The sequence below is a fragment of the Narcine bancroftii genome, chromosome 10 (genome assembly GCF_036971445.1).
Source record: "Narcine bancroftii isolate sNarBan1 chromosome 10, sNarBan1.hap1, whole genome shotgun sequence".
Classification (NCBI taxonomy): Eukaryota; Metazoa; Chordata; class Chondrichthyes; order Torpediniformes; family Narcinidae; genus Narcine; species Narcine bancroftii.
Window position 1 is genome coordinate 13004522 of NC_091478.1, and position 15866 is coordinate 13020387.

General features: G+C 43.1%; 1 protein-coding gene across 2 annotated transcripts in view; it reads left to right on the forward strand.

The window, feature by feature from the left end:
• LOC138744178 (EF-hand calcium-binding domain-containing protein 6-like) overlaps positions 1-8781 on the forward strand; it is a 43529-nt gene extending 34748 nt beyond the window's left edge. The window contains exons 12-17 of one of the 2 annotated variants that reach the window (XM_069899887.1): positions 116-218; positions 1006-1130; positions 1243-1486; positions 2937-3106; positions 6390-6549; positions 8496-8781. In XM_069899887.1, coding sequence (XP_069755988.1) covers positions 116-218; positions 1006-1130; positions 1243-1486; positions 2937-3106; positions 6390-6549; positions 8496-8714 — 1021 coding nt within the window. In that variant the 3' untranslated portion in view covers positions 8715-8781. Of the gene's footprint in view, positions 1-115; positions 219-1005; positions 1131-1242; positions 1487-2936; positions 3107-6389; positions 6550-7161; positions 7296-8495 lie in introns of those variants that run through there. The other variant, XR_011345344.1, reaches the window with a different exon arrangement.
• The last annotated feature ends 7085 nt before the right edge of the window (positions 8782-15866 follow it).

The following is a 15866-nucleotide window of genomic DNA, read 5'->3' on the forward strand; positions in this document are numbered from 1 at the left end:
CTATCTATTTTATAACTCTATCAATTCTGAGGCAGTTAAAACAAACTGTCTTGTTATCACAACTTGTTGCACATTCACATCGCATTGAAAGACTCTTGTCTTGGATGTTCAACAGCAAAGAAGCAAAGAGCCTTTTGGGGGACAAGTCCATGATGACAAACCTCAGCAAGCAACGGTCTGCAAAGAGAGGACATAGTTTGGGAAGAACTGCAGATCAGGTAGAATTTATAACTTTTCGTTTGGTGCCAGTTTTATATTATCCTCTAAAATCTTGTAAAGATTCAGAGCTTAATCAACAAGTTTATTATGACGGTTATCACCCCCCAGAATGGCCAGTATCCAAGTGCATTTTATATTTAGATGAGCTCCATAAACTATTAATGGATAAAGTATTGTTGAATTCACACTTAGAGTATCTCAGTATGTGTCTTATTGGATTAGATTCCTGTGGTGAATGTCTGCCAAGCTGCCTGTCTCCCCCTCTGGCGAGCCTTGCTGTACTAACATTGGCTGTACATTATCTCTACCGTTAAGGACACTCCCCTTGGGTATAACTGTGTCTGCACCCATTGTCTTTCATTATTGTACCGTAAGTTTCTGCTAATAAAAGCCATGAATATTATTTGACCACATCGTCTTTGTCTCCTTCATCAACTGGCACTACAATTCCATACGAAGCGAGTGCGTTCAGTAAATTGACTCGATGGTGGAGAGTAATTGAAGGGGACGTGAAAAAGCTGCAAGTTAGATCTCAATGGTTTGATTACCAACTTTTGCTCAAATGAATGAAATTCCTAATAAGCAAAATAAATACTTATTTTTAGCCTGACTTATATAATCTGGCTACATGACTTTTTTTCTGTAAATGTGAAGAAATTTTGAGCTTGAGTTTCAGAAAGCAAGTGCAAACATGTATTTCAGAACCGAGTTTAGCAGAGTGTGATTTTAAAATACTGGGAAGTAATTGAGATTATAATATTTGCCACTCTATTTCATCAACACTAGATCTCAAAAATTATACAGAATCTCTTGAGGAAGCATTATGCAATGTTGGAAGAAAGGTTTAATAAGCTGGATACAATGAACACAAAGCAACTTTCTCCTGAATCGATGTACCAGCTATTGAAACAGTTAAGGGAATAGTTCCTTTATTGAGATGTATTTAACAGAATTGCACATTTCCTAGCCAGTTTTTAAAAAAAAAATTCCAGTAAATTGCTCACAGAGCATTGTTTTACACAGGTTTGACATTCATCCGCCAGTATCGAGAAATGAAGTCGGGAGACTCTGGAGGACTTTAACTACCAGCCAGAATAATACTTTGGATTTTCATCAGTTTGTCCGTCACTTTGGCTTCTCACCTAAATCAGCTTGTTTCCCAAATGCAAAAATCTGTCCACCAGTTAAAGGTGACAGTGACTTTCTGATTCGATCTAGAAAACTGAACTGTGACACCAATATCATTGAAGATAACCTGCAAGCTAAGGTCAAGTATATTATTGCTATAACTCCCATTTATACTGTTCAATAAGAATGCACTCAGATTCAGGAGACAAAATAGATGCCGTTGATTTTATTGTTTCTTTGATCTTGTCTGTTTTTCCACAATGCACCATCACCTTCTGCTGTCGATTGTAATTTGCAGGGAGAATGGACAAGTGAGGAATTTTTCTGCCAACAAGTATGGTGTCCACACTGCTATGAATGGATGAGATTGTTTCTATGCCCAGACAGCACAAGTCTGAAAAATCCAGATCACCCGAGAAGCCAGACTTCTCAAACTTTCAGCTTTGATGATGTTTGAATCACTCAGTTCCTCCTGTGTGTGCAGTCTTTAGGATAGGTTTGTGTAGTGGTTAGTACAACACTGTCAAAAGACAAAGGAGGAAAAACCCAACAGCCAACCCCAACTCACCAATTTTCCCTTGCAACCGTGTCTGCCTGTCCTGCATCGGACTTGTCAGCCACCAACGAGCCTGCAGCTGACGTGGACAAACCCCTCCATAAATCTTCGTCCGCGAAACCAAGCCAAGGAAAGGAGTACAACACCGTCTAAATTAGGGGCATGGCTGTCATAGCAGCTTTACTGCTGGTGAAGACCTGCAGAGAGCAGGGACAGAGCCACAATGCTCTCCCGCGGCGTCCAACTGTCCAGTCCTACTGCCGTTGGCTCGATGTGGACTTTAAATGGCCTATTAAAGGAGCCGACGGTGGTTTTATTGAAAATCCTGTGTACTCGGATTCTGGGCCAAAGATGGCGACGCCTATGATCGGCAGTGGCCCCGGGGGGTAGGGGGGGTGGGGGTGCAGACTCCGAGGAAGCAGAGGAGTGGTGCAGGCAGCAAGGTACCAGGAAATGGAGAGACAAAACCTTCCTCCCCCCCCCCCCCCCCCCCATTTCAGGAGGAAGCAAAGAAGACGACTCTATGGGGTGGTGACCACAGCGGTGGACCTGTGAAGGGCTCTGCAGCTGAGGGGCATTGTGTGGATGTTGTCTTATGCCCACACGTGCATTGCATTTGTGTGCGCATTGCTTAAGCGCCACAGATGTTGTGCTGGAGAATCCAGAAAATCTGGACCCACCCATTCACCGAGCAGTCCAGATTTTAAGACTTTTTATTTGAAATGTTTTAATACTATATTTACTCCATTTAATGTGAAACTACTCAGATTTGGCTGAACAATGTCATTTTTGTTTCTCTGTTCTGAAAAATCTGGATTTTTATAGAAGAGATTAGTGGAAGTCATAACCCTCATCCCATCAGTTATTGATTTACTCACTTCATCCTTCCATTAACAATTGGTGATATTACACCCAACACGGCACCTCTAATGCAAAACTGATTAATCAGTTGTTCATTCTGTTTGTGAAATTACACGAATCAATGCAACAAATCTTATCAAAAATTTCCACTAAATCTACCACCTTATTTTAGGTTCAGTTTGTGCTGGATGATCTTTGGACAAACTTTCAGGAGTTGGACCAATTTAATACTGGCTTTGTTAGCAAGGAAGAATTCAAAGACACCCTTATGGATCTTTGTGCGGCACTGAATGACCAGGCGTGTGAGATGATCACCAGCAAGTTTGACCATGGACAGGACAGGTTAGTGAACCTGCAGGTGACAAAACTATTTCCTCATCTGCCCTTCTCTTTCACATTAATAAAGTTTCACCAAAGACCTATTGTCAACAATAAATAAACAATGCCTTACAGCAATTATGTACGAATCTTTTTCTAAATTTAGCGATACAACATGATTAAGACCCTTCTAGCCCATGAGCCTTTGCTGTCCAATGTGACCAATTAGCCTACTAACCCTATGGAATGTCGGGGGGAACCAAAGGAAACCCATGCAGACTGCCAGATTTGAACCCACGTCTCTATATGTACATGACATTGCCTTTGTATGCTGTTAGGCAGACAGATTCCTCATCAGGACAAATTCTTGAAGTGCCTCTTACAGTCAGAGAAAAAGAGGCTCCTCGGAGTCACAGTGTCCGTGGAATCACCTCCAGCGCTTCAGCCACAGAGACCCCAGTCCAAACCATCGTCAACCTAAAATCCAGATCTGAACCTCCAACATCATCAGGAACCCTTCAGCGCCTCTCACATCCTAGTTCTGATATCTGATACCCCCTTCAGCCAGTCTCAAGCCAATCTCACATTCAGCAGCCCGTTGCGAGTCCCTTAACCACCATCTCCAGCAGCCTGTAGCCAGCATGGGTTCATCGTCTTGTGTCACCAATAGCCCACCGCCTGTGTGTTCCTCAGCCTCAGAGCTCCTTCCTGGCCTGCCACCGTGGTCACTATCCCTTAGGGTCATCTCCTCTGTTTCCTCTTCTCAAATGATGGGGACAGGGGATGGTCTCCTCATTTTCTGGTGCCCTGGAGTCTGCAATCCCTCATGGCCACTGCCAGTCATAGGTGTAGACCCTGAATACACCACTGCCATTTAAAAGCTCTACCGAAACATTGACAGTCAGACTGGGTGGTTGGATGCCGGGGGTGGGGGGGTTTGGTCACTGTGCCTCCCATCCCTCCTCTCCGCAGGTCTGTGGCAGCACCACCATTTTCTTCAGCGGTCTGCAGTAGCACCGCCATTTTCTTCAGCGGTGTGCTAACCACTGCACTAACCATGCTATCCTAAAGAAACACAGGAGACTGCAAATGCTGCTTGAATCAATTGGTGCTTATGAACCACTGCATCTGGGTAGCCCTCCTGGGACCCAGGGGCGTTAAATGGGTCAATGGTGCTCCTAGCACCTTTCAAAGTGGGGCGGGATTGACCCAGTAAATTGCCAACCCAGCGATTTAAGGGGGATCCCGCCCTCCCGTGATGACACAAACTATTGGTAAGTCTCTCTCCCCCACCGTTCCCCCCACCAGCTGTCAATCGCTCCTGCCTCTCCCCCCACCCCCGTAGCAGCTGACCCCTCTGCCCCTGTGGCATCTGCCCCCCCCCCCCCCCCGCAGCCTGCTGATCATGGCATCCCCCCCAGCCTGCTGATCGCGGGGACCCTCTGCCCTGCTGGTGACCCCTCTCTCCCCTTCTTCCGGCGATTCCCTTTGACGTCAGGTGCAAACACTGATGTCACAAGAACAACTGGGTCGGCCATTTTCATTTTCAAGGCACGGGAGGACGCGATCTGGGTAAGTTTTAATGGGTTCCCTGACTCTCTCCGAGATAGGGCATGGACCCTGTTGATTTCTGAAGTGCCTAACCGTGTCAGACCCTTTCAAACTGCCCTGTGAATGGGGTGCGAACTGGGCAAATTGCCTGGTTAACCCCATTTTACAGGGCGGTTTAAAAACACCCTCTGAGTTCATCCAGTATTGATGGGAGAAAAGGAAAGGCTTTATCATGGCTGAGGAAATGAAATCAAGATGCCAGAGTAAAGGCAACAGGGTGGGTGGGGTGAAATGTGACGGACAGAGGCAGAGGATTGGCAGGTACCAGATAAAGGGAGAGACATGTAAGGAAAGCAAAGGGATCTGGTGGAGGAAGATGAGACAGAAGCCCCTTTCACACTTGCATCCCAGTAAATTGGCCGTTCAGTGTCCCAGATAGGAATGGGAGTTTGGCCACTCGTAACCGGGACAGTGAACGCTTTCACACTTGCAAGGGTTTATCTCCAGCGTTTGGTCTGTCCTACCTTTAATAGAAAGTACCCCAATGTTGCTGCCCATTTCACACTAGCCTGATTGCAACGCCGGCATCTCTGGACGTCAGGGATTGTACTAGGGGTCGAGGCCGTCAATCCCCGTCATGAGCAGATTTTGCTTTCAGACTTGCCACTTTAAAGGCCAATTGGTGTTCGATTGCTAGGATCACTGGCAAGTGCGAAAGGGGCTGGAGTGTGGTGGGTGATGGATGAGAAGACAAAGTGCTGGAATCTGACAACTAGAGAAGGTGAAGTATAAAGAGGGAGCCAAGGGGAAGGAAGGTGGGAAGAGGCGAGAGTGGAAGAATCCTATCGCCAAGTGGAATCCGAGTTGGTCAGGACAGGTTCTCAGACAAAATATGATGAAAAATATATTAAAGTGTCATGCTTTTTTTAGGATGTTAGGAAAATATTAATTTCCAGAAATCCACGCATCTTTAAAAAAAAGGTTTTCTCAGATTGAACCTCAATTTTTGTAGCTAGAGATGGATGGAAGTGAGGTTTGTAAAACAGATGTTTAACTTGACTACAACCAAGGTTATTGGTTGCATTACTCCCAAAAATAGAAGTTCAAACAATTCTAGAAAAAAAGTATCAGTTTTAATGATTGTTTGGTTAAAATCGCAAACGTCCATCATCTTGTAACAAACAGTGTGCCTGAGTGAACTGGAAAATGCTCCCGAAGACAGGTTTTGGTGTGGGGCTTATCGCAGCCTTGGATAATAAGCGGAATTATTTCCCAATACACATCGTTATGTTCACGGCAATCCAGTGAGCCAAATGATCTACATGGTCATCAAAAAGTCCTAGTAATTGTTATATGAGCAAAAATAATTACAGTATCACTTTTGATTACATATGGTATGGCACACATCTTATTGCATAGCTAAACATGGTTAGTGTAGCAGTTTGGTGCAACGCTATTACAGCGATCAAGGTTTGAACCCGGCGCTGTCTGTAAGGAGTTTGTGCATTCTCTCTGTGACAGCATGGGTTTCCTCTGAGTGCTCTGGTTTCCTCCATGTTCTAGAGACGTTCAGGGTTAGAGAGTTAATTTGGTCATATGGGTATATTTCATCAGTGTGGGCTTGTGGGCCAGAAGGGCCTGCATATCTAAATGTTAAAAAATAAACGTGGGCGACATGGTCCAACATTAACTTTAAACTTGTATGTAGTTGTTAATTACCAATAACTTTGACATTAATTTCATTAACATTGTTCAGGATTTCCTATGTTGAGTTCCTCCAGCGATTTGAAGATCAAAGGAAACCATTTAAACTTGACAGCTTAAAGACTCAAAAACGGCGGCAACCAGAATTTGCGATGTACACAGAATCCATACACAAAGGTCTGGGCGCTGTTACAGAAAAGCTTCGGAGGAAGGTAATGGAAGGATTAGCAATGACTTATACTTGACTTTCTCAGCTATTATATGTGTTATCAAGCGAGGTATTGTCAGAGTTATATAAACACAAAAACAATCCCTTCGACAACAGTCTGTCAATCTGTCATCAGATTCACAGCACGTGGCAGATTCAAGCTGCAAATCACTTGGATTTGTAGCCATGCTGTTTTGATCAATGTGGTGGAACACGGTAGTGCGGGAGGTGACCTCACTACACTGTCGAGGCTGGCCTGCCTCTGACCCTGTAACTCCTCTCCGTAAGATTCCCAATAAAGGCTAATAGTCCTAGTCTCCTCCTTCTGTACGTGCCTTGGATCCAGGCCAGCAGCAGGTAAAAACGTGCCTTTAGTTTCAGGTTATTAAAGCCTTTAATCACTGGCTTTGAGTCTGCTTGTGGTTATTGATCGCGCTATAACTTAATAACCTGAAACTTCAGGCGTGTCTTTACCTGCTGTTGGCCCGGATCCAAGCTTGGTATGGAGGGAAGGAGACTAAAGCCCTAGTCTCTTCCTTCCATCCCTTATTGGAGTTATAGCGTCGGAGGTGGGCCAGACTCTACAGTATAATGAGGTCACCTCCTGCACTGTTCCATCACAATCAATCAATTATTGTGGAAAAACACCACAGTCTAAATATTAAAAGACTGTCATATCTAGTTGATAGGCTGAGCATTCTTCTTGTGATTGGAACTAAGCTAAAATGATATTCCCTGGAATAGCAAGATGTAAGCAACATTTTTCTTCTGTTTACCTGAATGACAAAATAATGCCATCCACAAGACTGTCCTTTAATATAGAGTGACAATTGAAAGTTTGAAAATGTTATATAAATGTATTAAAGGCACTGATAGGGTCAGAATATTGGACTGCCTGGCAGGGGTAATGGTTGAAGCAGATACAATAATAGCATTTAGAACATAAAACAGAACATTATAGTGGAGAAACCATCCCTAGGGGTGTGGATCAGCTGTAGCCAGCAGAATCTTAGTTTAATTTGTGCAGATGTTTGGCGCAAGACTTGAACCAAAGGACTGTTCCTCTGCTGTAGTGCTCTATGTTCTAAATGGACAAAGTAGTTTGCTCAAGTTTGAACAATGCATCAATCTGCCAAGTGAAAATTAGAAATTTGGAATAAATGAGGTGTATCCCAGGAACCTTTATTATTATTTACAGAAAGCAGCAACATGATAACATTGGACAACTTTTTTCAAAAGATTCGCTTCCAGAGCAAAAATTGAGGATTATGATAGATAACTTCAAACTGAACACAAAGATAATTTCAGATTTTCTGTATCACGAGGGAAGTTGAAGAAACGTTAAATGAACATTTATTGAATTGAGCACGTTTAATCGCATCGTGACGCTGGGACTGATCTAAAACAGTTTTACTGTTGATTTTCGTTTGTACTCAGCATCTGATGCCTCTCGTGTCAGTGTCCAACGATAGTTGGCCAGCACTGATGGATTCCAGTTACCCTGATACTACTTACCCGTGGTCGCAATGTCCTGGTGAAACCTTTTGCCGAGTTTGTCACGGACTGCACCCAGAGCAGAAGTGCAAATACAGCAAATGAATCTTCAAGGACATGCTGCACTTGGTAGTTTTATAGGCTTGAAGTAGACTTAGAACCTATTTTTGTGATTTCTTGTCATAGTTTATCTAAAAAATGGTACATGATAGGAAACTATTCGGGTGATTTTTCATGATCAGCAGCCCAAAATCCAGAAAATACACCAAAAAGTGTTCAGAAAGCAAAATCTTTGTTGTCCATTGTAACCTGTTAAACTGCTTGGCTGTTTCCCAAGTCCTGTTGCAGGATCCTGACTTCAACCATCGGCCATTTCTTTGCCTCTACAAAAGCCGAATTTCTCCAGCAGCTCATTTTGTACTGGTGTTTAAGATTCTTTTGTCCTTTCTCTTGCAGTTAGCTGGTAACTGGAAAACTTTGGACAGAGTTTGCAAAAAGCTGGACAGTGGGAGCACTGGATTTCTCACGCTGCCTGAATTTCGATCAGTCCTTCAACTCTGTAATGTAGTGTTGGATGAAGATGAAATGTACCATTTAATGTCAAAATATGATGAGGACATGGTTGGGAAAATTAAGTATTCAAAAGTAATCAACAAAATTTTCAAAGCTCCGTAAACAATGTATTTTAATTGTTTTAAACTGGAATATTCCACAACAGCAAAATAAATGGAAATCAAACAAAGATGTAAGAACATTTATTTCTGAGATATTTTGGGCTCTTTCTAACAACTGATTGCTGATATTCACTCAATTTTATATATAGAAAATAAGAATCCCACTATTTCTGGATTATTCGTGTGAAGAATATAGTTATTAGAGTGCCTTCCTCTCAGGTCTAGAGAGTCGGGCTCGAGCCTAACCTTGGGAGTGTCCATGTGGAGTTACATGTCCTCCCAGTGACCATGTGGGTATCCATCAGGAGATCCAGTTTACTCCTATATTTGGTAGGTTCCCTGCCCACAATATGGAGGTTTTGGAAGCAGTTGAATGGGAATGTGAGGAAAATATCTAATTTTTAATTTCTAATATAGTTTTTAAAATTAGGTATACAGAGCAATAACTGCCCTTCTGCCCGCAAGCCCATGCTCCCAAATACTCCAATTAACTTACAACCTCCCATACATTTTGAAAAGTGCGAGGGAACCCACGCAGACGGGGAGAAAATGTACAAATTCCTTACAGACAGCGCCGGATTTGAACTTGGGTTGCTGGAGCTGTAATAGTGTTGTGCGAAACACATGTTAATAATGAAATTAGCATAAACGGATATTTATTGCTTAATGGAGAAGAGATAGACCAAGGTGCTTCTTTCTGAAAGTCTCTAATATTTCATTGCATGTCAAGGTAACAGTAGAAAATATTGCATCAGCAAATTAGTTAGAGGACCCAATGAGAGAGGTGACATTTATGCTTCAAGGATTGTCTTTTAAATTCTCTGTAGGATTTTCCACTTTCATAGAAAATGACATGAATAAGATGAAGGATACAATCTTTAGGATTGCTCTGAGTTAGTGCATTGATGCTGGTGAACTTGGAGGGCAAAAGTGTACACGAGGCAGAATGAGGTTAATGGAATAGATCATATCACAACACCCACCCAAGGGTGCATAAGGAGCATGCCAAGGATCGGCAGGGGAGGGGGGTCCAGGGTGTGCGGTGGGGAGGCTGGTTCCGTGCATCTGATGGGGAGGTGGGTCTGGTGACTGTATGAAAGACAGGATGACATATATAGCACCTTGTTACAGGAAGACTGGATCTTGTCACCAACATGGATCACGAGGGAGAATGTTGACCAAGAGGTAGAGCAGTGGTTCTCAACCTTTTTCTTTCTACGCACATACTACTCTAAGTAATCCCTATGCCATCGGTGCTCAAGGTGGGATGTGAGCGAGAAGAGAAGGTTGAGAACCACTGCTCTAGACCCAATTGTTACTGAAATATTTTGCTTGAGAAAAATTGTCATTGGCCCATTTCCTTTGGAGTTATAAAACTCTACACATAACAAGCCAATTATGTATGATTAAAAGAGTGGTTTTCAAACTTTTTCTTTCCACCCACATACCACCTTCAGCAACCCCTTACTAATCACAGAGCACCTATGGCATTGGGGCTACTTAGAGTGGTACGTGAGTGGAAAGAGAACCACTGTTTTAATCCTTGATGTTTTCCTAAGCTCCAGGATATGAAGACTTCTTCAACTGCTACAGCGGTTCTCAAGCTTTCTTCACCCTCAGACAACCAGCTTAATCATCTCCGTTCTTCCATCGGGCCACCTATAACAAACTCCCTAAAAAACACCAATTGGGGTGGGGAAGGGATCAGTCAAGCTCAAGCCTCTTCACAGGACACTGGGGTTTCTGTCTGTTTTGGTAGAAAACTTGGCTCGAGAATTTTTTTTCTGTTTTCAAATTTACAGCTTTGTTTTGGACATTTGCCACGTCACCATGAATTATCCCAGGGTGGCCAACCTTTTAATTTTTAATTTAAACATACAGCACATTAACAGGCCATTTCAGCCCACGAGTACGTACCGGGGGTGTAGGTTAATTCGGCCACACGGACCCGAAATGGCCTGTTACCATGCTTTATGCCTAAATTAAAAGGTTGGCCTCCCATGGATCACTAGCGATTCTGCTGACCACAGCTTAAAAAATATCAGACATGGCCTCAGTGAAATGGATGCAAGATCCTGAGATCAGTACTGCCTACCTATCTCGGCAATGCCCCCCCCACCCCCCCACCACCAATCTGGACACTGAGTATGCGCAATAGTTAGTTCCAGCATTCCTTCATCTTTAAAAGTCATGGTTTAGTTTAACTTTTGAAATTACTCACCTCACATGGTAATGGGGTTCAGAGAAGGTGGGAAGGAAATCAAGACTAGTGTTCTCTAAACATTAAAGTTCTTACACAAGTTGCACGCATGAACATCAGCATAAACCAGCACCGTTTGGAGGATTTTTTTCATCTGCAATTCAATTTCTTGGCCACGATGTCTCCATTCAAGTCTCATCTCCATCACTTTGCCTAACGATATACTCATTCCATAAAATGCTTGCAACTTGGGAATCAATACAGCTGTTTTACAATTCCAATTGCATAATCTGTATGAGGCCAGCACCATCATAAAGATCTTGTAACTGTCTGGTATTAACAGATTAATTGCGATCTTGAGAGGAGATTTTATGTTTACATTGTTGAGGTGAGAAGTCGATGCAAGTTAATGTCCCTAGCAGTTGGCCCAGCAATAACTTTGTTTACAATCCTGAACAACTCAAATAGACTAATGGAGGAAAGATTAGATTAAGCGTGCTTGTAAAATTCTGTCTTATCAGATACTGTGCCTCGAAAAGAGTACATACGCACAATACTGGACAAGCATTCATCCTTTGGGGTCCACTACTGCAGACAATGGCAAATGGAGCCAGTTCATTAGCCCAGGAATGGGGAATCACGAGGGGACACACAAAAGAAACCACCTCCCCAGACGGTTCAGATTTGATGGCTGGCATTTGATTTTGCAGCAGAGAAGTGAAGAGTTAAGTACTCCTGCCTTGTCCACTAGGAACATGACAATGTATTCTCAGAGGAGTGAAACATGAAAGCCTGCACATGCTGTAATTGCAGTCAAAATACAGAAACACTGGAGGAACTCAGTGTGTCTCACAGCGTCCATAGGAGGTAATGTATGGACACTACAAGATTGGCTGAATCCCTCCAGTGTTTGTGTTTTGAATGCATTCTAAGACTCAGCTTTCCCCCCTGAAAGGAAAATAAAATAAAACTGAGTCCAGCACCTGGATGACAGAGCACCCATTGCAGTGGCCTCCGTCATATCTGATAATGCGCTATTTGTAAATTGGGTCTGAAATGTGTTGCTGTCATTTCAGGCTGGATCAAAATCCACTGATCCTGGGTCATGTCACCGTGGCAGAGTTTTCCCTTGAGAATTGAACTATGAATAAGTCATGGAGGCACAAAGGACAGCAGATACAGGTCTCAACCCAAAATATTGACTACCCGCTTTACCTCACAGACACTACTGCCTGGTTTATTGAGTTCCTACTGTAGCTTGTAGCAGCAGAGGCGGGAGACTCTATTGTGAGCTTTGAGTCAGAGGTAATTTTGCACTCAAACTTTTCTGACAGCAAGCTGCAATATTAGTAAAGGATATGGTCATGGAAAGGTTACTGATGGATTTTATTGGTATGCAACCAATGGAGGGGGATGGGGGAGTAAACTGTTGAGCTGCTATAATCCAATCTTGTGGCATTACACAAAATTAAAAATCCTGCACAAAACAGTTTAAAAGAGCCTCACATTTATAACATTCTTCAGCACAGCTTCATATAAAGCAGAGGTTTTCAAACTGCTCCCCCCCCCCCCCCAACTCACATTCCACTTTAAGTATTCCCTATGCCATTGGTGCTCTGAGATTAGTAAGGGATTGCTTAAGGTGGTAGGTGGGTGAAAAGAAAAAAGTTTGTAAACCACTTTAAATTGTACCTCATTGACTCGTCATGTGCACGGTTTCCGAACTCCAAAGGAAATGGGCCAATGACAATTATTCTCAAGCAAAATATTTCAGTAACAATTGGGTCTCAAACCTTCCCTTCCCACTCACATACCACCTTAATCAATCCCTTACTAATCACAGAGCACCGATGGCCTAGGCATTAGTTCAAGTGGTGAGTGGAAAGAAAAAAGATGAGAACTACTCTTCTAACATTAATCCTCTAATTGAAAATGTAGCACTATTGCCGGGAATGTGTCTCCTTGTAGCTACCCCCCTCAACCCCCGCTGTTTGAAGGCATTCCCTTCTGATCTCAGCTCCTCGATGCTCAGTAGTGGGAGGAGCTTAGACTGTGGTCCTTCCCCCCCAGTGCCCTCATGTTGGCTGAACCAAGCCTTATATAGACAATAGACAATAGGAGCTGGAGTAGGCCCTTCGGCCCGTCGAGCCAGCACCGCCATTTTACAGATCATGGCTGATCACTACCATCAGTACCCCTTTCCAGCCTTATCCCCATAACCCTTAACTCCTTTGCCCACTAGAGTCTTAGTACATCCCTCAGCACATACCTGTACTCCTGCAGCCTGGAGAGTGTCAGTTGGCAGCATTCCTTCAATGACATCTCAGTGCGCTTGAAGACCAAAAGGCATCTGAATGAATGATCTTCAGCAGCTCTGGATGTCTGCCTCTGCATGCATCTCTGGGAACAGCCCATAAATTAGAGAGTCCTCCTCTGTCACACTGCTGCTGGGGATAAACTGTGGCAAGGACCCTTGCATCCTTCTCCACACACACTTAGAAAATCCACAGTCTGCAATCGTATCACGGCAATGTACGTTCGGGTGATACAGGAAGGATCTGACCGGGAGGGTTCCTCAAATCACCAGCCAGGACAAGTCCTGGTGCTTATTAGTTAATTCTGCCAATAAGGCATCCCACCAGATGACATGAACAGTTTGCTTGGTAACCACCCACGTTTGAGTCTTCATCTTTCAGAGTCTGCAGGAAGTTCTATGCTGACCACTGCCTGATGGATTTATAGTTAAAGGTTTTAATTTGGAAAAACTTTTCCATGAAGGATAGGTGGTGTGTCAAAGTCCAGCTGACTGGGTCTTGCATGGCAACGAAGCCAGGCCCATCCTTCACTACACCTGGGACAGGTAGAACCTCAGCACATAGTGAGATTTAGCACTTGGATATTTGGCTCCATACACAGCCTGATGACTATGAAGAGGATGGTGGACCAGCCAGGCATTACCCGAGTATTGCCTTGTTCTTCTTCAAGCTTACCCTGGCACCTGACACCAACTCAAACTGGCCCCAGACACTGATCAGTCTGCGGACTGAACATAAGACGGTGACATCACCAATGCACAGGGAAGTATGACCTGAGTGCCTCCGCTGCCTGGCAATGTCACTCCTCATGCCCTTCTCCGTCCTGATGGATTTAGCCAGTGGCTCCATGCAGCACACAAACAAGACAGGACTTCAGAGGCAGAGAGCAGCTCATTTATGCACGTCCAACAAGAAGCCTATAATCAACTGTGAGGTGAATGATCAGTTATAGGATTTTGGGAAAGGTGACAAGGGAAAAATGATGGATAGAGGAACCTCTGAGAACATTTCTTTGAAAAGTGCTGTGTGGTCAACAAACAACTTTATCTTAAAATCTCATTCTGATGGCAATGTTCCTGCACTTTTCTACTTACTAGCTTATGTTAGGATCGTCCATTAATAGAGGGGGCTCTTGTCTTGTAATGATCAGAATCAGAATGAACCAAACTCAGATGTCGTAGAATTGATCCTAATTTGGACATAACAACAAACAGACTTTAATTTTCACAACAACAAGATATCTTACTTATTAAGGAGCTATCCAACAGATGGCATGGTAATCCTAACAACACCACAAGTGTCCACTTTTCCAATTCGGCTCATTCATTTCCAAGATGCATTGAAATGTCGGAAGTGTGGCAGTTACCATTGGGGTCGGTTTGCTGTGAGGCAATGAATTTATTTTATTCTTGTGCCTATTGTAATTTTAATCAGCTTTCATTAATAATGAAACATCAGAGAGACTTCAGATTGTTGATCACACCCAAGTATAAATCAGCATGGAGAACATTTAATTAGTTGATAATAATGGAGCATTAATGGAAAAATAGCAGGATGTTACATTGGTGCTTCAGCATTTAATTATTGAATAAATATATTTCACTCAAGAGCTGATGAATGTCAATAATATTTTGCTGGAAGAACTTGCATATTCACACATTTTGTAACATGAATTTACTTTACACGATACTTCACAAAGAAAACTGCATTATGCTAATAATCTACTCACTGAGGTGGGAATAGTGGTTTAACCAGCTCCTGGTTCTCTGATTACTGAGTGATGCAAAATATGTGTGAGCGCTCTTGTGAATGATAGCTACTGCCCGGCCACAGTAAATGACATAGATGTTGCAATAAATATTCTCTAAATGAGAAGACAGAGTTCAAACACTCCAAGCTCATAATCGGTGTGAGGCACGTCGGGAGACCTGCACTGCCACATGGGTGATTGAGCATCATTTTGTGAACATTGATCAATTTTTAAATGAGCCTCAATCATTTTTTACTAGCTGGGCTTCAAAGGAAGATAAAAGCTATCATCTTTTATTCCGCCATTAATCTGTAGCCTTTCTACCAACTCAGTGCCCTTCCTGCATCACAGGCTGAACCACAGCACTTACAGACACAACACCCTCTGTGATCAAGGACTAAGCTTCCAGATTCATTTTGTTTTCCACACAGAGGTGGCCTATCTCTGCCTTGAGTAACAGATGGAATGGAGCAGTTCCCAGTCCCTGATCGACACCATTCTTCAGACAAGCAAGGGGCAGATACAAAATGAAATGGTTATTAATAACTACAATACTATCTATCATCACCTCACACCAGCTGATTTAAGATAACTTCAAGACAACGAAGTCCTGACATAAGGGTGGCTCTACTTGGTGCTCTTCCAGCTGTTGCCGCCGTGTCTTTTCCATTGTCCATTTTCCCATCATCCTTTTTTTCTTCCACTAATATCCAATTTTTACATGGCTTTCTTCAGCTCATCTGTTATAATCTTCTTAATTTAGCCACTTCTGATTCCAAGTCTAGCTTCAGCTTTTCAGTCTGTTGAGTTCGCTTCCCTTGGAATTTTACTGTTCGATTCCTCTCGTGCCAAGTCTCACTCACTCCAACAGCCACAAGTAAAACACTT